General features: G+C 39.8%; 7 protein-coding genes across 7 annotated transcripts; 1 reads left to right on the top strand and 6 right to left on the bottom strand. All coding sequences in view use genetic code 12, as the record gives it.

The window, feature by feature from the left end:
• Positions 1 to 4,938: 4,938 nt before the first annotated feature.
• On the bottom strand, positions 4,939 to 6,708 carry PVL30_003973 (uncharacterized protein; the record flags this gene model as incomplete). Its single annotated transcript, XM_061119510.1, has 1 exon — positions 4,939 to 6,708. The coding sequence occupies one exon, from the start codon at positions 6,706 to 6,708 to the stop codon at positions 4,939 to 4,941; it is 1,770 nt and encodes a 589-aa protein (XP_060975493.1).
• A 1,883-nt stretch (positions 6,709 to 8,591) lies between these two features.
• On the top strand, positions 8,592 to 9,389 carry PVL30_003972 (uncharacterized protein; the record flags this gene model as incomplete). Its single annotated transcript, XM_001524225.2, has 1 exon — positions 8,592 to 9,389. One exon carries the CDS (start codon positions 8,592 to 8,594, stop codon positions 9,387 to 9,389), a length of 798 nt encoding a protein of 265 aa, XP_001524275.2.
• A 203-nt stretch (positions 9,390 to 9,592) lies between these two features.
• On the bottom strand, positions 9,593 to 11,377 carry TGL3 (triacylglycerol lipase; the record flags this gene model as incomplete). The annotated part of the gene is made up of 1 exon (XM_001524224.2): positions 9,593 to 11,377. One exon carries the CDS (start codon positions 11,375 to 11,377, stop codon positions 9,593 to 9,595), a length of 1,785 nt encoding a protein of 594 aa, XP_001524274.2.
• A 586-nt stretch (positions 11,378 to 11,963) lies between these two features.
• Positions 11,964 to 15,170, bottom strand: PVL30_003970 (uncharacterized protein; the record flags this gene model as incomplete). The annotated part of the gene is made up of 1 exon (XM_001524223.2): positions 11,964 to 15,170. One exon carries the CDS (start codon positions 15,168 to 15,170, stop codon positions 11,964 to 11,966), a length of 3,207 nt encoding a protein of 1,068 aa, XP_001524273.2.
• Positions 15,171 to 15,510: 340 nt separating this feature from the next.
• Positions 15,511 to 16,383, bottom strand: SPS19_2 (peroxisomal 2 4-dienoyl-CoA reductase sps19; the record flags this gene model as incomplete). The annotated part of the gene is made up of 1 exon (XM_001524221.2): positions 15,511 to 16,383. The coding sequence occupies one exon, from the start codon at positions 16,381 to 16,383 to the stop codon at positions 15,511 to 15,513; it is 873 nt and encodes a 290-aa protein (XP_001524271.2).
• A 740-nt stretch (positions 16,384 to 17,123) lies between these two features.
• CTU1 (cytosolic thiouridylase subunit Ctu1) lies at positions 17,124 to 18,263 on the bottom strand (the record flags this gene model as incomplete). The annotated part of the gene is made up of 1 exon (XM_001524220.2): positions 17,124 to 18,263. The coding sequence occupies one exon, from the start codon at positions 18,261 to 18,263 to the stop codon at positions 17,124 to 17,126; it is 1,140 nt and encodes a 379-aa protein (XP_001524270.1).
• Positions 18,264 to 18,777: 514 nt separating this feature from the next.
• NIP1 (Translation initiation factor 3 subunit c) lies at positions 18,778 to 21,150 on the bottom strand (the record flags this gene model as incomplete). The annotated part of the gene is made up of 1 exon (XM_001524219.2): positions 18,778 to 21,150. The coding sequence occupies one exon, from the start codon at positions 21,148 to 21,150 to the stop codon at positions 18,778 to 18,780; it is 2,373 nt and encodes a 790-aa protein (XP_001524269.2).
• Positions 21,151 to 21,315: the final 165 nt, after the last annotated feature.

Raw genomic sequence — 21,315 nt, 5'->3', positions numbered from 1 at the left:
AAGTTAATTTTACCACTTCTCGTTCCTATTTATATAAACTCATCTTGTTTGAAGTTTCAAGTTTCCTATGTCGTGCAATATTCTCCAAATATTCACTTAGCGGAAACGAGGGCACAGAGCGTCCAATGTGTGTCGCACTGTGACATCCTCCCCCCCTTCAGAGTCTGAATGAGCGATACGGCCTTATTTTCATTGCATTTCGGAAAAAATTGATTTGAGGTAAAATAACTGTACAAATTGATGATAACCGTTGTGGCCTCCCCCCCTGCAAAGTAGAAAATCATTTTGTAGTACTAAGCGGAGCGGCAACAAACGGTTTCAACATCTCCCTAGTATACTGACGTTTCATGGGAATGCCTTGGAGGTTACTAAGATAGTAAATCCTCGACAGCACCTTCCGGACAACGAAAGGACCCGACCAATTCAAGCCCATCTTGTTGGTAGCAGCATCGTAAACTAAGACTAAGTCTCCTTTCTTGATCGGTACATTAGTGTCATAACGTTTGTCAAAAACTTCCTTCTGATGATCCCGATCGCGGCGTTGAGTTTCCTTAGCAGAGTCTTCCTGTTGTTTACGGAAATAAAACTGACCAACGCGGAACTTGAATAGTTCGTCCTCCGTGTATTGTTGTATATCAGATGGTGTTTGCATCAATGATTGGAGCAGATTATTACCTTCAAATCCAAAAACCAAGTATTGTGGTGTGAATCCCGTACGTTTACGAACCGTAGTACGATCCACCCACAATGCAGCATTCAAAACTTTGCTCAAATTCTTATTCTCTGGAACCAGTTTGATGAATCTGATAAGTCGTTTGTGCGACGCTTCGATCATCCCATTCCCCTGCGGATGGTACGGTACAGAATAAGATGGAGAAATGCCATAATTTGAGAGCAATTGCTGGAGGACCTCATTGTGAAATTCACGACCATTGTCGGTTTTCAAAACACTAAAGGTTCCTACACGAGCAATAAAGTTTGAATAAATAAAGTCGGCTACTGCCTCTGCAGTAACCTTTGGTAAAACCTGAGCTTCGGGCCATCCCAGAAATTCGTCACGTGCAACGACAACAGTAGCGTCACGGAGCTTAACGCAGTCACAGACGATTGTATGAAACATACCAGCCGGGTAGTTCAAGTACAATGGATCCCGCTGCCTAGTTGCAGGTTGGTCCTTTTGACAATAAACACACCGTTTGATATAGTCGGCAAGTCTGCGATAGAGGTTCGGAATGTAGAATCCAGTATTTATTAGATTGAACGTAGTCTCAACTCCTGGGTGACCACGATCTCTATGAGCAAGATTGAATATGTGTTCAACCTGATTGTTCTCATAAACGACGCGTCGAGTGTATGAACCGGTCCGACCTAACTTGTAAAGGATTCCATCATGTAAATAGAACTCTAGTGCGCGGTTGATGAAACGTCTGGCGTCAGCAGGTGCGTTGTGCGAAACGGGAATGGTACGTGCCTCAAGGTACTTTCTAAGCGCTTGAAGTGGGATCTTCTTATAACTGTTATTAGGCTCAGCTTCAATGGTAACAACATTAACTTCTGCTAGTACTTTAGGATCCAACTTCGCCCTAAACTCGGCAATAGCTTCTCTGACCTCATAATGATCAGTCTGCGGAGTAGACGTGTGGCATCGGCTAAGAGCATCGGCAATGATGTTTTTCAGTCCATCAATGTGATGGATCTGATAGTTGAAGGTCCTGATGAAGTTCAACCATTTGTAAACCCGATTTACAAAGTGTGAATTATCGAGTGGTTTATTCATCACAAGGACAAGAGCTTTGTTGTCACAGTACAAATGAATGACCCCAGTAAATCCAAACAAGAGTGGATGGATTGCATCAAACGTCTTATAAATACTGAAAAGTTCCTTTTCGTAAATAGTATAGTTCTTTTCAGAACCATGGAACTTTCCAGAATAGCACAGGACTAGTTTCGATTCTCCAGCCGCATTGGTGTTTTGCAACACACCACCCCAAGAGTCTGTCGAAGCATCAGTGTGGACAGTAATGAGGTCCTTAAAATTAAGGGGTTGGAGAATCGGTTGGTTGGTTAGTACTGTGATGATTTGGTGGAAAAACCGCTTAGTTGTAGGATCCCAATGAATCTGATGCTTGGGTTCCTTCCTTGCTTGATTGACTAAGTTGTAGAGGGGAGCAGTCAACTCAGCATGCCCTACAATCAACTGTCGGTAATAATTGACCAAGCCAAGGAAACTTTCTAGCTGTTTGACCGTGTTAGGGAGTGGGTAATTCAATAATGCATCCACTTGACCCCTAATTAACGTTTTCCCTGCAGGTGAAATATGGTATCCAAGAAAATCACATTCAGGTACAGCGATCTTTAACTTCGCAGGGTTAATCTTCAAGCCAGCATTGGTTAGAAGACGGAACACTTCGACAATCTTATCTAGGTGTTCTCGAACCAGTGAGTCGGTAAGTTCATCTACTTTGGGACCCACGATGGCAATGTCGTCAATAAAACACATCACATCCTTCGCAACTGGGCTCAAAATCTTTTGTAAGATAGAACTAAACTCACTTACTGAATTGATATATCCTTGAGGAAGGACAGCATACTTCAACAAACCTAACGGGCTGTTAAAACTGGTAACATCGCTAGTAGCAGCATCCAATGGTATTTGAAAATACGCATTCTGCACATCAATAGTACTTATAAACCAACAACCACTAATCTCTGTAGTGAGATCATCCACGGAGAGTGGGTGACCCCCTTCCAACTCCACATTTTTGTTGAGTTCCCGAAGGTCAATCAACAATCGATGCCTTCCATCCTTCTTACTTATGAGAAACCATGGGTTCCGATAAGTCGCATCACTATAGACCAATTGCCCCTGTCGTATCATTTCTTGGAGAATCTCTACTGCAGCGGTACGTTTAGATCCTAATGGGATCGATTTCATCCGCCAGTGAACATTCGGATCTCGCAAGTTGATACGAACGGGAGGGTGTATTTCAGGCTTAAGTCTGCCAGGGTCTCCACCTTTAATGTAGAAGACATCAGACACCTCAGCACATTGGTCCACGAAATACCGAATATCATCTTCGCTCGCCCTAGACCCGGTAAATGCAGGTCGAAGCATCTCTGAAAGGGGAGGAATGACGACGGTTTGACTCACTTGGACAGTTGGAAATGAATCGATGTGGTAGTTAGAATCCCCATCGTAACGAATAGGGAATTTATGAATGTTGCCATTCGCGCGGAAACGTAACTCTCGTTTATCACCATCATCAGTAAACCCAATGGAGAGTTTGTGCGCATCTTGGAATGGCAACCCGAGTAGTACCTGACCAACAGGAATTTGCTCGTGCAAATAGAGGATTGCAGGTAAGGAGATGAAATGGACAGTAACATCTAAAAACACTCCCTGAGTAATTGCTTTGGTGTCATTATTAACACCTTGAACAAATACTGGCTGGCTCAAGGGAAAAGGCTTAATTGGTAACCCTTTTAGTGTTTGCGGGTTGATCAAACTCAACTGGGCCGCGGTGTCGTATTTCATTTCTATCCTACGGCCATGTATGGATGCGGGGAAACAGAGTAGTTCTTGAGTGACCCCTGGTTGGTGGTAGCCTGTCGAAGTGGTCGTCAGATTTACTTCAGTAACAACTGGTTTCTTCTTGAACTTGGCAATACCATCCTTAAGGGCTTTCTGCAAAACATCTCTGTCAACCAACATAGCTTTAGTACTTTCTCTCATCATGGCTCGAGCATCATCGTGCATTCCCAAATACTTCGAAAGATCCATAAACACGAAGAAGTTATGTTTCATGGCATCTTTGAATGCAGCCTGTTTGTCTAGTATGGTCAATTTACTAGTACGTACTCGGCGCTGACTTTTCCGCTGTGGATCAGTGGAATCGTCAGCAAGGTGGTGTGGTTGGTCGGACGTTGCACTTAATTTGGCAAGCTCATCTAGCTGATTCTCTCTCAAGATGTCTTCGACACTAAAGAGTTTAATTGAATCGTCAGCCACTGGGGAGTCAACTCCATCATCAGCGGTAGCATTTGCCTGTTCCTCATTAAGTGGTTCATTAACAACAACGTCAGATTTCACCTTAGGCACTTCTTCTTGAGGGTGACTCATCATGTTTCCATTCTCCGGTGGCGTAGAAGTCTGTTCAATTCCTTTTCCTTCGGATAGGAATAACTTTAACTCTTCATCAGGATCTACGGTGTCCTCCATGGCTAGGTTTTCTAATTCCCTATCCATTGTCAGTGCGGAGGGTTCGAACCGAATACCAGCCGAGCTAGGTTCTTCATACTCGTAGTCTGGGTCTACGTCTATGTTTTCATCTGGAAACTGGAGTTCCAGGAATGGTAAATGTGAGTCATAGGGTGGAGACTGCTCTCCGATCGGCGGGGACTCAGTGTCTAATTCCCGTCGGGACTCCTGCATAGATTGCTCTGTTACAGGGCTAGGTGCGCTTTCACGCTCCACTCTCTCCATCTCCTGCCGTTGTCTAACTGCTGCATTGAGTTGCTGTTTCACCTTATCAGCCTTCAACTTATTGTGAGCATCTTTTCGCGAGCTAGGGAGATGGGCTTTCTTCGCAGTCCAATCCTTCACTACCTTCTTAGCAGATTGAGCATTGGCTGCGTGCACCAAGTAAACCGGGACGTCATCAATCATGATGGGTCCGGGTTTAATCACTTCATCTATTGAATCAGACATTATATGAGAATTAGATTGCATCACTTCTGTCGGTAATCGTTCGTGGTGGGTATTTTCTCTAGAGTTACTAGTGACTGTACTCTTAGGAATAACCTCTACCTCCATAACTTGTGCTGCCTTGGACTTACTTTGTTGGGGGCGTGCGATGCCTCGCATTAGAACTTAGAGATTTCAAGCTCATCTTGTTTGAAGTTTCAAGTTTCCTATGTCGTGCAATATTCTCCAAATATTCACTTAGCGGAAACGAGGGCACAGAGCGTCCAATGTGTGTCGCACTGTGACATCCTCCCCCCCTGGTGTTTTAAAAGGGGACACTTATAGAAATCCATGACCAACGGTTCACCGTTTGCTAAGTAATACTTCCCATCGACTTTCTTTACCAACTTTTCATCCAAAGCAGTCACCAATAAGTGGCAACTATCAACAGTGTGTCTGTACTTTCCACAAAAATTACATTTAGTAGTCTTTTGTGATTTGTCACCTTTAGACACCAGTGTAGTACCGGCATCTTTTTCTTCGTCATCTGAGATAAGATGCATCCTCGTTTGAAATGTTGCATTAACAGCATCCCAGATCCTCTCAAATGTCAAATCGTATGATTTGACACCTTGAATGATTTTATCGTTAGGTTTATTCTTGAGGAGTCCAAGGCCAATCTTTATGATCGACGCATCTTCAAACGTGACTATTGGTCCAGTCCTTCCCGGCTTTTCGATTTTAACTTCCGGGGTCATATACATGATTATTTGATCCATGACACTACCCATCCTTTCGAAAAGGGTCTTAAAGATTGAGATCCATGTTTCCTGTGCTAGGTGAGATGTATTGGTGATCCTCAAATACTTTTTGACAGCAATACCAATAATGGTCATTTTCACTCTAGGATTATGTTTCTTTTTCAAAGCATCATGGATAGCAGTCATAACATCAGTAACTTGGTTCGTTTCTGGAGGAGTGCCCCCATTGCCCAAGATAGGTAAGTAATCAACCACCGGTTGTTCAAAGGGGCCCTCACTCTTACATGACATCTCAATCATGTCCTTCAACGACTCTGACTTCGTCAAATTAGCTCCGTTCCTTAACTCATTAATGATGAGCTTATCAGGAACACCGTAGGTGTGTTTGTGCCACAAAACCGACTTTAACCAGAACATGAAACCTTCCTCATCGGAGAACTTCAAAGGGACACGTTTTGCAATGTCATACTGACCGAGTGCCATATTGTCATTTTGAGTTCTCCCTTGTTTGGCAAGGAGTTTGTCGTAGTACGCCATGAATGCCTTTTCGACAGCTATGTCTGGGACTCGAATGTATGGAATTACCCTGACGTCTTCCCCATGAGGGTACCTCTGTCTTGCCTCGTTTATGATTTGACAAGCTTCTTCATGGCCTTCAACCCAGAATCCGCTATGGACTACTTCTCCATGGTAAAGGATACCATCGTAAGATGCAACAGATCTATCAGATCCATAAGCACTAGGAGTACCACTTTGACGGGATTGGTGAGTCAAGGGTGAAGCGAGTGAGTGTGGCCTCGAGATAGGGAAGTTACGTCCTGGTGAAAATGTGTGTTCTTCCGGATGAACTTTCATTTGCACGTCAGTTGGCAGGGTTATGCTGTTGTTATCATCCGAAATCTGGGCCTTGTTAGCCTCATCGTTCCTAGCTGGTACAGGAGTGCTAAGTTGCGGGACTGTTTGAATCATAGCGGCTTTAAACATAGCAGTCATTTGTTTCATCTGCTCTTGCATCATCATCATCTCAGATTTCAAGTCTAAGATCTCGTTAATCTCAACCTGATTTATTTGAGGAGCTTCTGTCCTTTTCAAACCAGGAGATTCATCTTCACCTTCGCTCATATCGGCTCTTCCCGAGGTAGAAATAGACTGCCCGGAAATTGAAGATGAGTCGACACCAGCAAGGTCTGGTTTACTTGGACCAGGGTTGATACTCCTTGGAGTAGGATTAGAGGTCTTAGAATCTTTTGTTGAAGATGACATTTGTAGTAGAAGTTTTTCAAGTTTTTGGAATAATATTTTGCTTGAATGTAATATGTGATATACTTGGTGTTAAACTTTTTGGTGAAATGTTTTTATGGTAGATAAACCCTTTGTTCCAAATTATCAAGGGTTTCGTTCAATCAATCTCGGGAATACTTATAGTTCTCGTCACGCGAGTAAGAGGTCGTGGACAACAATTTTTGTTGAGTAGGGTGAAAATTTTTCACCAGCGCATAGTCGTGTATCCTGGCCTCATCTTAAAAATTTTGTCGACAATAAATGAGTGCCTCGGATTTGACTCCTCCTATATAGCAGGCGCTAAGTCAGTATCTCTAATAAAGTGATGATTGAACGACCTATTGAAACACTGTAGTTTCATAATAATAATTGGTTGCTTCTTTCGGGATGCAATTCTGTCTTTCTCTCAAGATGCTATATAGTCTTTCTTGCGAGATGCAATTTAGTCTTTCCCTCGGTAGTTACCATCTCCGCCGTTTTTATCTGGTGTAATTCTACCTCACCGATAACCCGTGTAGTTTGTTTAGTCTGCTACCATCATACTCAGATGAGTCCGTAGACAGTAATGATGATTTCTTAAACGCTGCTTTAACGGTGCTTATTTACCTTCTAGAATGTAATAAGTCTTTTTTAAAAAAATGATATAAACCCAAATTAGGGATGTGGTCATTATCCTAAAAATACTTTCCTCGATCTTTGCACCAATTGAGGGTAGCCACCTATACCCGTGCAATCTTCGGTACTCGTTTCAACGCCATGCCTATCACACGTACAGCCTTCAAACTATAGCCAAGTCAGCAGACACGACTCTATTCGGTCTATAGTTGCACTCTGTCTAACGTCTACAACCTTCGCCCTTTGTCAACTGATGGGTGAATATTCCATCATAAAGTGTTGACAGTATACGCTATTTGATATTTTCTGGTGTAGTCTCGGATACGTCCCGATGACTACGATGCATTATGTTCCATTGGACTAAACTCGCATAGTTCTCCAATGAGGAGTAGCTCCTCCTTTAAACTGTAGTTCACAATAGTGAAGCTATTAATTCGTGGATAGGAGATTTACTCTTCCACAGGTCCTTCTCATAAATGATATTGACCAAATGTTGAAATGCCAAGGTATTGAAATGTCATGATCATTCAATATCCTGGTCGACAATACTGCTTAACAGTAGCCTCAACCAATGTATCAATTACTTGAAATATTAGGTAACCATATCAAATCATTCAAACAACATGATTTGCAAGGATTTGAGGTCCTCACTCTGGTCGCCATTCTGTCGCATAGCACTGTCACAAGTAACAAGTGTACGACTGCTGAGCATCGGTTTGAGCTGGTAGCTCACCGATACCAGCGGTTTGAGTTCGTGACTTGATAGGCTATATTCCAACTAAGTGTAATTGTCAATGATCGCACCTATAAAGGTCTCAATGCTCATAAGTTAAGAGAGTAAATTGTCTCATACAAAGTCACTAGTAAGGAGAATCGTGAGAGTATACACTCTGCACGTTCACCTAGTGATTTGTGTTCAATGTAGTTGACCGTATAAAATCTATATTTTACCGATATTTCTATATAATAGTGATAAGTTAATTTTACCACTTCTCGTTCCTATTTATATAAACTCATCTTGTTTGAAGTTTCAAGTTTCCTATGTCGTGCAATATTCTCCAAATATTCACTTAGCGGAAACGAGGGCACAGAGCGTCCAATGTGTGTCGCACTGTGACACGAGTAAAGGAATGAAAACAGGATGAGAAAAGGATGGGACTAAATAATCAAAGAGCCGCTTGCAAGATCGAATAATTTGTTTATTACTTCTATCATTTTACCATTTTTACCCCTATCACAAGATAGACAAGATGTCATCAGAACCCAGTCAAGAGCTTACTTTCTACAAAGATCACACGCTCACTCCCGATACCAGCCTCGATGACCCTTACCTCACCACAATCACCCATATTCTGAGCACTTCGCCCAATTGGCTCATCAATTCACTAATTGAATGTAATCTTACTGGAACATCATCAACTGTTAATAAAGAGTTGAAACAACCATATACAAAAAGTGTTGTTGTGCTAAGCTTCTTGCACACAAAAGAATTCTATGTAAAAAACTGCAAAAAGAGTGGATTGGACTTGGCCAGAAATGATAAATTTATATTCCTTGATTGTTTTACTGATTTGTTTTCAGAGCGAAAAATCAAGAACCCACTTGATGCTTTGCAGGATGTGCAAAAATTACTAGACATTGATGTTGTACCACATAATGATACAGTGGTATTTGTAGAGGCTCCTGAAGTGTTACTTTACTCAACAAACTTGCAAGCTAATGATCTTTTGTTCCAAATAATGAAATTGAACAAAAAAGTTTCTCATCTATATCTTATTTCATCTAAGGATTCTCCACAATTGGTCGATTACGAGGTCAACGACATTGCTAACCCAACCTATAAAATCACAGATTTCTTGACAAAATTGCTATTCAGAGCAAACTTGAACCTTACTTTGGAACCATTGGCAACCGGTAGAGCTGAAGATCTTACAGGAACACTCGTTGTAAGCAAAGGCGCTAGACCCCATGCATCAACTGTTGTTAGTGAAAGAGAGTACGTGTACCATATAACCAAAGAAGCTGCAGTCAAAGTCTATTATCGTTGAATCTAAAAAAAAAAACAGAACAGAACAGAACAGAACAGAACAGAACAGAACCAAAAAAAAAAAAAATGGTAAAGTCAAAGCAAGGTATGGAAAATAGAATGCTATTAGCTGGAGGGCCCAAAAAAAAAATCTTTCTTTTTACTTAAAGTGTTTGTATGGGTACCTGTTTGTGTTTTTTTTACGTACTCTAATTTCCAAAACATCTAACCACGCTTTCTATGCAAATTGTATAAATCATCCAAAGCAAACTCAATCGCACATCGAGTCCATAGCAACGGAAATAAGGGCCAAACTGAACGCTCGCCAACAAGAACCCAGTAAGGGATGTTCTCCATTGTGCGGTGAACATCAAATACTCTGCTAAAGTCTTTCACCAAGTATCTTACCTCGGGGACTATAGTAACCTCTCGAATGGATGCGAGGTACTGTAAGGATGTAGGTTTTTCATCAATAAAAAACCTTTTCATCACCTCATTTAGTAAACCCAATTTGTTTAGAACCACTAATCGATGTTGAATCTCCATTCCCAAAATAGTTTTAAAACGTTTCATGAAATTGAAACCTGTGTCTTTTGCATACTTTTCGATATCCTTCTTCGTCATCTCCGTGCCATTGTCATATGTCTTTGTCTTTTTGTCGTACTTGACATTGCCATAGGAAGTATGGTAATGTTTGAGGTCATTACTTATCAAAGGAGCAAGGTAAGGTCTCGCCAAACTAATGACAAAGTGGTTGACATTAAACAATTCCGTCAATTTGGTGTAAGGTGACTGGTGTTGAATGTTTGTCGATAAGTTCTTTTGGAAATAAGATGTCAGATAGCTTACGTCTTGTGGTTTAAGAAACTTCACATTGATATCTGGAGTTTGTAGAACAATTTCGTTATTGAAGTCCTTCACGTATAACGCAATATCGTCTGATAATACTCCGGTGCCTATTGAGGCATATATTGCTGTCCATATAATCACATTGGGTGCTGTTATGTAGTTGAGCAAAGATGGGACACTTCGGTTGGTCGGATGCACAACAATGTTGAGAATTTTCCTCGTCTTCATATATGCTTCTTCAAAAGTCAAGTCGCCTATAGTATCGCGCACAAACTTTAAAAACAACAAAATGTCCTGACTGTAACCTTTCTTGACGACATTCTCAACTACATTCCCATACCTTTCATCGATTTCGTGATTCAAAATGTCTATATTCTTCATCAATTCTTCAATATTGACCAATATAGGGATCAAATCTTCATCGGTGAGTGTACACACCAATGAAGCAACGGCCGCGCCAACTGCACTACCTGCAATAACTCGTGGAAGCAATCTTTTGAAATAAAGCGCCTTCACCACTCCTAAATGACACAACCCAAATAGAGAGCCACCTTGTAGCAACAACGCTGTGCATCCAAAACTTTGTCTTGCATCGTGGAAAAAATCCAACTTCAATTGCTTGCTATTCATGACATAATCATTTCCATTGCCGCTATTCAAACTTTCGTTGAGAAAGTCTAAACAGCTCAAAACTTCATTGATGTACTCTTCAATCTTGAACTTTGTTCCCATGTACGACTTTAAAAACAACCTCTTTTGTGCAATACCTCCAAAATTACGTATGAGGCCAGCTCTTAAGAGCGACATAATTTGCTGGAAGTCCCGGTTCTCTCTTGCTTCCCGAAGCAGTTTAGTCCGCTCATTGATTAATACGTAGTCATAATGTTTGCTTATGAAATTCTCGCGCCAAAGATCCATATTGGTCAACCTATCGATCTCAAATGTTGTGGCTTTCCATTCGGTATAGTTTTGGACATTTTTTAGTTGCTTGATATGCTCTTTAAGTGGGTCTTTCCTATAAAAATGATGATACAACCGGCGCACCCAAAAGAAACAAATGTCAAAGAAGAACTCAATGAGTGCCCAAATAAAACTCGGCGTATTGTTTATAATGAATGCTGCTAAAGGAAGCACAGCCTGGCTGATAAGCAGTCGAATCATCACACAGAACTTAACTTTCGTGTAAAACTTAATCTTTTGGAATAAAAAAGCATTAGTTATTAAAACCTTTTAATTAAAATCTGTTTCATAATTACAATTAAAAATAGTATATATATATATATATATAACAGGGGAAAAGAAATAAGCCTAAGCAAAGCAAAACAAAACAATACAATACAATACAATACGAAGGCATACAATTAAATAGACATGGACAATTATAAACGCAAGGATGTCTAAATTATCACAAGCATTTCTTTTTCATATTTTTTTTTGCCTTTTTTTGTATGACCAGATCGCTTAGTCGCAATTTTTTTTCTTTTTCAACCATATAACTTACTAACCTACCAGCAACTCATCTATATTAGGCAAAGCACATTTTTGTGTCATCGACGTCAAATTATGCTGAACAAAACATGGAGAGGGGAAAAGATAGAATAATCCCGAAACGAAACAAAACGAAAAAAAGACAAGACAAGGCAAGACAAGACAAGACAAGACACAACTGGAGCAATTTCAACCTAAAGATTATAACCATTACACTAATGCATTTGTAATATAAAAATCCTACTCTGATTTCACTTCTCTATTTATCACCTCCAGATATAAATTTTTTACTTCTACTGAACAACTTCTTACCAAAGTTAGAAGCAGTAGACCCGGTTCCCTCAACTTTATCCTTCACAACATTCACCGTACTGCGGAACGAGACATGTCTTCTTAAATCATTATGTTGTGCATTTTGATAAGCCTCTGATGCAATTCTACCAATATGGATATTGTTGAAATCTTGACTTTGCTTCAATGCATGGTTCAACCATGTTTGTAATCCAGTGTCGTACTCTGCCTCTTTCCCCAATGCATCTTTGAAAGCTGCAATTCTTTCAACTGGTTGCGAGATAGTAACAATGGCCTTCCAATCAGATACAGGGTACTTTGCTCGCTTGAACTGACCGGAACCATGTGCAACTGGTGTTGGTGTTGACGTTGTTGCCGTTGTTTTTGTAATAGTAGGTATAGAATTTGAAGTAGTATTAGCACTTCCACTACCATCACCAGCACCGGCACCAGCATCAGCACCAACAGCAGGGCCACTTCCGTCGCCGCCTCCAGTAGTAGTAGCACCTGAAGAAAGCACAGTAGTCGATTCGCTAGTGTTTGAAAACTTCCTAGTTTTTGGCACTGTTAATGTGTCCAGGGTGTTCCTTGATGCCAGGACCAGTTCGTTGCCAACTAAACTACTGTACTTTTGAGGAAGACTTTCCCTAGAAGCAGCAGGAGTCAATTTTTCCTCCTTAAAAAGCGCCGATGGGTACGCCTTAGTCTCTAATATCGAGTCTTGCGTTACCATAGTATTGAGCCTGTGGTTAGACAGAGAGTCGTGGAAGTCATTATCCTCGTCCTCCTCATCGTCATCCCCTTCTTCTTTTTCTTCTTCTTTTTCTTTTTCTTTTCCTCCTTCTCCATCATTATAATGTTCATCGTGGCCATGTTTCTCTCCATATCCGTCACGGCCATCATCATCCAGGTCTTCCTCAATAACGGGCATTGCCACATCAATTGTATCAGGAAGCGATTCCGAAGAACTTGCATTTGAAACCACTTCACTTAACCCCGAAGGATTCCTAACATTTGTAAACTTGTTATATCCTTTCTGTGATGATGATGGTAATGTTGTGGTAAAGTCTGAATTAGCAGTCGACTCATTGTCGTTGCTATTTATAAACTGGTTACGGAAACTGTCGGTATTAGGAACCCAATTGCCAAAGTTCAAAGTTGACTGCAGCACTCTCCTTGAAGCAATATCATCCTCGTTGTTATTGCTATTATCGTTGTTATTGCTATTATCGTTGTTATTGTCATTCTCATATTTGGTAGTTGCTCCAGATTTGCGTGCAGTGTTTGCATCAATTGGTGGCTCATTAAACGTGAATGAACTAGAAGATTGAATCGATTGTGTATCATAGTTTCCAGAAGCTAATTCATTTTGTGTATATCTTGAATCTTGCAGTTCCTGATTTGTAACAAATGATGATTCAGCATCATTAAACTGATTTTTCCCTTCTTGCTTTTTGCTGTCTTTCTCTTTCTCTTTTTCTTTTTCTGTTTCTTTAGAATTCACATCTCCTTCTTCTTCTTCGTATCCACCAAGCAAGCTGGCATAGTCAACAACATCATTATTTTTCATTGAAGGTGCTTTATTTACGGACCCTTTTTGCGAATTCTGAGTCGAAATAGTAGTTGTATCTACATTTTTCGTCTCTTTCTTTTCGATATTGTCGTTGCCTACTTCTTTCTCATCGCGAGCAGGTGGTTTTCTAACAGAACCCTTTCTTTCGGCAAATCCACTAAGGTATTCATTGTGTTGCAGAAGAGTGGACAATGGTGCAATGGGGCTCTCAAACTCCTCATAGTGATAAGCAACATTTTCATCGTCGTGTTCCAATGAAGTCCGAAGGTTGGGTAATATCTCTTGGTCCTGTTGCTGCTGTTGTTGTTTTAAGGTACTGTTGATATCGCTTGTGTTTGCGCTCAATTCACTAATCATGGTGTCAATGTCAGGTTCAGTGGTTTCATCTCTATTTTTCTCTGAGTATGTTTGCCTTTTTCGTTCCTCATCATCATCCTCATTATCATTATCATCATCGTCGTCGTCTGATTCGGGTCCATTGTACCCCCAGTCGTCGTCCGTGCTATCACTGTCTACTCCGTCTCTCTTATTATCAATTGATAAAACTAACTTGTCTGTAGTCCCATCTATTTCTGATGAATTTGTTTGTTGCACGTGCAGTTTGTGAGATTCAAGTACAGATATCTCGTCATTGTGTTCTCGATAGTGTGTCTTACCAATATTCAAGTCATGAGGTTCAGCTTGTATGGAAGTATCCGACTGAAAACTGGCCTCAGAGGCTGGCTCAGTATGTCCAGAATGAGTAGAAAACTCACTATATGTTGGAGTTGGTGGCACGAAGAAATCATTGCGACGCGAATTATCCATAATTGGTGTATTCTGATCTTGATAATGTTGTTGAGTTTGGTATTGCTGCTTGTATTGGTATGGGTACTGACTAGGTTCAACGTCAGCCCTTTCATCATTGGTTTCTTCATCTTCAGCGTACACGTCGTACTGAGATGTGACTTTTGAGGTACTATTGGCTCCATCTGCCTTCTTTTTTTCAATTGCATTTTGCAGATCATCACCATTGCCAGAATTATTTTGATCGAATTTGCTGTCTTGCTTATATTCTGATCGGAATGCCCCAGGCACAGCCTCCTCGTAAGTATGTGGTACTTCTTCCAACGAAATGGCTTTGGTCCGATTAAAAAAGGGTTGTTGAGCTTCATTCAAATGCTCGTGTCCACTATTCCGATAATTAAGCGAATCTTGGAAAGACACGGGATTAGCTTTCTCGTCATCGTCACTACTATTTGAACTTAAATCGTCATTATTATGGTCAATCGATAGCACGAGTTTATCGCCAACAGTATCGTCATTTTTGTGGTCACGTTTGGCATCGCTTATAATGTCCTTGTACTTGTCTTGTATATTTTGTGGTAGTGCTGGCATTGGTGCCGATGTCAGCGTTTGATGGTCAGTGGTCAAGTCATGCGTCACAGCCCCGCTCGTTTGATCACCGTCGTGTGGTTTATTACGGTGACTGGCTTCATCACCAACATCATCATCATTATAGTCGTAGTCATAAGAGTCATCTTCATCATCACCCCAATCACCATATGTAGGCACACCTTTCACCCATCTTGTTGATTTATGTCTTTCTACGTTATCGGACATTTGATCTGTGGTATTATAATGGTTCTTGATTAAGAAAAGGAAAAGGGACCAGAAGTCAGTAGAGGAAAAAAAAAGTATAAGCGAGAAAGAACCCGTCTGTAAAATACCCAATTTGACAAAACTTAGTGTACGAGCGCGAATCGTCTACAAATTTGTTACCAAAAAAAAAATAGATAAAAAAGAAAAAAAAAAAAAAAAGATGGAAATACTTCTTATCTGAACTTGTCAACCTCAAACGTCCTTCCCTATATGAAAATAAAAGAAATACTTTATGAATTTGAAGAAAAGAAATGAGAAAAGAAAAAAGAGAAAATAAAAAGAAAAAATTAACTAGAATTAATTATAATTTAACTTCAGGGTCTTCTAGCTGTTGCTTAACAACAGATGGGTACAATTCACCCAAGAATCCACCAATTTGCCATAATCCACCATCCACAACAGTCACAGTACCTGTAATGTACGAGGCCGCTGGCGAGAATAAATACACAGTAGTATCAGCAACATCAGTAGTGGTACCAATTCTACCAATGGGTACTTTTTGATCCAATGGCACTTCGGTGGGTGGGTTCAATCTTGCGCCACCTTCGGTATTGCCTATTAAGCCAGGAGCAATACAGTTGAGCCTGACCCCAATTGGGCCCAACTCGACGGCTAATGCATTCATCAATGCATCCACACCTGCTTTAGCAGCTCCAACATGGGATTGGAAAGGAATACCATAATAATGCAAGGTGGCACTGACAAAAATTACAGCACCTTTATTCTTTCGCAACTCTTCAAAACATGCCTTTACGGTGTTGAAAGAACCGAGCAAATCAATGTCGATAACTGTCTTGAACGCGTTTGACGACAAATGGTTGAAATCAGCTAAAAAGTTACCAGCGGCACCAGCAATCACGTAGTCGATCTTGCCCAACTCTGCAACTGTTTTGTCAACCGCTGCTTTCAAATCGTGTACTTTACGCACATCGACATTTCCCAAACCAATCACTTTAGCTCCTGGGCGTATTTGTGCAATCTCCTTTGCTGCTGCCTCTGTTTTTTCGACATTTCTTCCGATGATGGCTGCATTTGCACCAAGAAGGACCAATGCTTCTGTCTGCACTCTACAGATTGTACCTGCGCCTCCTGTAACAAATACAACTTTATCTTTGTAAATATATGGTTTCCAAACCGAATTCTTCACGTAAGCATCAGTAAGTGTATTTGGCATTGTAAATGATAAGGTATTGATATGAGTGGCACTATTACTTGAAATGTAGCAAGTTATAGAAACTAGTCGAATGAATGAAAAAAAAAAGGAAAAGAGAAAAGTTATCTAGAGAATAACGAAGTAAAGAGAAAGAAGAAAGCAAAAAAAGAAGAAAAACAGGAAAGAAAAAGAAATGAAAAGAAAAGGAAATGAAAAGAAAAGAAAAGTCTATAGAAAACCAAATGCGTGGGGTAACTTGGTGGGGAAGAACGAAGGGGGGGAGGCAGAGTCTATGAAAATTACCATTAAAAAATAGTACAGTCTATGTTAGAATTGTATGTAAAAAAAGTCGCTAATCAATTTTTTGTGTAACATTAATAATTCTGATCCCACGGTTAAACTCTTCCACCTTTGAATCGAGTTATTTACGGATATTTTCATTCCCACAAACGGTCAGAAAATATAGATTGTTAAAAACAAGCGTATGTATATATATTCATATCCGAAACATATACATATACCTATACACAAATCTATAGCATCTTGAATGAATCAAATTTAATGACAAAAACATGTTCACGGCATTTTTCTAAGACGTTTTTATGACATTTACAACATAAAAACAACAAGAGAAAACTTATAGAAACAAAATGGAAAGATTTATAATGTTACAACAATTCGTGATTTACATAGTGCCATATAAAACTCATCCAAACCTTTATTTTTTTTAAGCCAATTCCCAATTCGTTAGTCTTTCAAGGCTAAAACGTCAACCCTTCTAAAGTCTTACTCAATTTGGCTGCACCATCACCCTCACTATCTATAGAAACTTTCGCCCTACTCACTTCAAGGCCAGCAAGTAAAAAGCATGCTTGGCATAGATCGTTGGAAGCCAAACTTCCACATTTTTTACACCTCTTGCTCTCCTTTATTGCTACTGTACCGTTGGGTAGAACCTCATGTTCGTCAGCCATATTATTCTTATTATTCTTGTTATTCTTATTGTTTTGTCTCTTCATGGCCTTGGCTTTTCTTTTAAACTGCTGGCCACTGTATATAGTGTTTGTGTGAACGCTAGGAAGAACTGCAGACAAAGAATGGAATAAGCTTCGGCACTCGCCCCTGAATGCTTCTTCAGAATATGTGCACTCCGTGCTGAAATATGTAAGGTTCTTATAATGAGCATAGAGCACAATCTCTTTCTGGGACATGTAAGCAAAGGGCTTGCTTCTCTGTATAACAGAATTTTCTGAATCAGTAATAATCTTTGTACTATTCTCGATTCTGTTGATATCACCACGTAATAAATTAAGTAAAACTGTTTCCGCCATATCGTCAGCATTATGCCCGGTAACAATGTGGTTGATACCCAATTTCTCTGCTCCCTTGTCTAAAGCTTGGCGTCTCAATACTCCACAATAAGTACAAGAAGACCTGATTCCAGCACAGCTCACCACCTCATCCATTGTCCAGTCATAAAGGTCTTTGTACGATAAAATCTCAAGCGGCATGTCATACTCTTTTTGATTCATCTTCACCGTCTCTAAACTATGATCTCGATACCCTTTAATCCCTTCATCGATACACAAAAGAACTAGTTTGAGGCCATAATTGTATCTTTCATTCAATGTCTTCATAACAGACGCAAGCACAGTAGAATCTTTACCACCAGATGCACCTATAGCAACAGCCCGCCTTTCTGGGAACTCGCTATTTTCAACATTTGCAAAAAGTTTATTCTCTACTATAGTATTGTGGACTTCCGTCTCAAATACATGAAAAAAACATTCTTTACATAGTTTGCGTAGATTCTTGGGTCTTTTCATCACGGCCTTTCGACCGTGGCAAAGTTCACACAACGAGGAGACTTTGACTTTTTTGGTATTTGAACTTTCCACCATTATTGAATATAATATGACTCAAAAAGGTGATGTTTACTATGAAATCAGTGCTGCAAGTACTGCAAAAGATGGTTGTGGTAGTGCTGGTTTTGCTGTTGGTTTTGCTGTTGGTTTTGCTGTTGGTTTTGCTTTTGTTAGTGCTGTTGTTAGTGCTGATACGAGAAAGACGAATTTTTGATGTAGAAAATAGATATAAAGACAAAATCTATTACTAACATTGCAATCACATTTTCGAGATGAGCACTTCGCTTCCAACAGTTGATGAAAATCGCAAAATCAAAAAAGAAAAAAAAAATTCAAAATACAAACCACAAACTACAAATTGCAAACTGCAAAAAAGATGTTAAAGACAATCAACATCATTTTGTAATTAAACAATTCATTTACAAACACTTCTTACATGATCTACTTCAAGCCTCAATTCCTTGTTTTAACAAATGATGTGTATTTCCTTTCTATTAAACAACAAAAAAGCGATATAGATAAATACGAAATTTAAAACTAAAAAAAGTATTTAAAACTCATCAGTGTTTGTGTTGACATTTGCATATCTAAACTTGTTCTCTTCAACCTCCTTGCTTTGAGCTTGCGGCTGTGTCTGTGATTGATTCTTCTTAGCGTATCCGTTCGAAGAAGTCTTTTCATTCTTTTCAGTCAACAATTGGATCTTATCGTTCATAACAATAGCCAACTCTTGCAATTTGGATCTTTGTGAGTCAGTAGTATAGACAATATAGTCACCGCTAACTTCACCATTGATGTCCAGTTTTTCAATCATTTGAGTCAAAACTTCAGAGACATTTTCCTGCAGCAAACCAAAAATAGAACTCAACTTGGAGATTGATAACTTCGAATATACAGCTTTGTAAGTGAAAATATATGTTCTCAAACCTTCAATTTGTAATTGGTTCTTCATCATAGCCAATAAATTGTCGTGATCTGGGAAAAGGTGCCAAATTTTGATCGAGGACAAGAGGTTGTATGCCTTGGACCAGTCACCTTTTTGCAAAGCAATGGAGGCATGCACGATATGATCTTTTATACTTTCTGGAGGACCAGTAAAGTATTGTCTATCGTGAAATTCTAATTTGCTCTTGAAAGATTTCAAAGAAGCGTTTCTGCGCTTAGGATCCTTGTTTGAGGCCAATGCTGGGATCTCAATAAGCAATGAGCATGTCATGTAGACACATTCCAAAAGCTCCAAGTTGATGTGTTGGTGGAATGGCAACAATCTTTGCTTTTCAACAACGGTGGCTTGGTTGGGGAATTTGGAGTTGAAACCTTGGCCCAACAATTCTTTTGATCTTTGAGAATTAACCATTTCATTAAGAATCTTGTGTGACTCTTCAATAGCTCCAGATCTGAATGCACTTAAACCTAATTGAACCAATGCTCTGTTGTATGAAACTTGCAATGCAGAATCTGAAAGGTTAAAGTGTGCCGATAAGAACAACTCCTTAGCCTTGTTGTAGTCACCATTAACAGCGTAATAGTAGATTGAGTATAACAAAGCTTGCTTAGCAAACACTTTGTTGCTTTGCAAAAATTGAGTCAAACTCTCAATTACTTCTGACGGCGTTTGTGTGGATGGCTTGATATTCTTCCAAGCTTCTTCCTCGTTGGCTTTGATTAATTGGTTAGGTTTGTAGTAAATGTGCTCCAATCTCCTCAATACAACTCTAGCTAATTGGTTGCTTTGTTGCTTATCAGCAACAATTGACTCTATGTATGCTTGTCCTCTAACAATCAAGTTGTAAATCTCAGTCTCGTCTTTTAATCTCTCAACGTACTCCATTGAATGTGGGTCTGTGTTTTGCAATGATTTGGTAAATTCGTCGTCCAATCTGTCAATGAGTGATGTTACTGATCCATAAATAACCTTGACGCCATCTTCATTAGCAGTAGGCTCAATATCGATATCATCAGTGGTTTGGCCTTCCTCACTAAGTTGGTAGACTTTTGATTTGACCAAAATATCCAACAAGTTGTTCAAATCTCTCTTGTTCGATCTCCAATCTTGAATGGCCATAAATGATTGGTTCGAAGAGGCATCAAATCTAACAGATAACAAAGACTGGTATAATGAAATAAGCTCAAAATCACTTGCTTCATCGCTTATTAAACCTTCCAATGTGGTCACTTGCTCACTCTTGTCAATGTTCTTTTTACCTCTCGACTCGTTAATGAGCTTCAAGTTGTGGAAAATTGGGCTCAAAGTACGTGTTTCCTCTCTTGTCTCCTGGTTCTTGGCAAAAGAATCCAAAGACTCGTCCTCTTGGTCGAAATTCTCTGGAACATCCTTGTACAAATCGAAATAGACTTGGAATTCTTTGATTTGTTTCTTAACTCTCTGTCTCAAAGTGTTGAAAGCTCTTGCCTCATCCGCCTTCATGGTCTTGTCATCCTTTTCATTGTTAACTGTTTCAGTAATTGAGTCATCCAAGCTTGCCAACAATTTAACATAGAATTTAGGAGTTCCAAAATTCTGCTGGTTAGCTCTGTTGATAAGCTTTCCTAATTTTTCAAACTCACTCAAAACTACAATCCAGTTATTGGTTCTCTTGTTGACATTGATTACTTCGATTGATGCTTTCATATCATCCAACAGTTTTTCCTTGGCACTCTTAACAACTTTTCTACCTTCATCATCACTATCTGAGTCTGAATCACCGCCTGCGCCTTTCAAAAAAGATTTCTTCAAGAAATATGCAGGTCCCGATGGACGGCCATCTTCTTCATCGGAACTACTCTCGTCATCATCATTGAAAAAATCACTGTCTTCATTTTCTTCTCCGGATGATGTTAATAACTCTTCTTCACTACTCAAAAGATCTTCCTCCTCGGAAGAGGATTCAGAATTATAGCCTGAAACGAAGAAACGCGACATAGCTGGTGATGGGAATAAATGGTTGTGAAAGGTGATGGGTGGTGGAGGGGGGAGATTCGTAATAGGTTGTTCAACTTACTTGGGCTTCGCTGATACTGTTTCTGTGTGGAAAATTTTGAAAAATCGAAATTTTTTTTTTCCTCTTTTCCTCTTGTTCTCAATTTC

The sequence above is a fragment of the Lodderomyces elongisporus genome, chromosome 5 (assembly GCF_030384665.1).
Source record: "Lodderomyces elongisporus chromosome 5, complete sequence".
In the NCBI taxonomy this organism is placed as follows: domain Eukaryota; kingdom Fungi; phylum Ascomycota; class Pichiomycetes; order Serinales; family Debaryomycetaceae; genus Lodderomyces; species Lodderomyces elongisporus.
The sequence above is the reverse complement of the archived record's forward strand: the minus strand, read 5'-3'. Positions and strand labels throughout refer to the sequence as shown.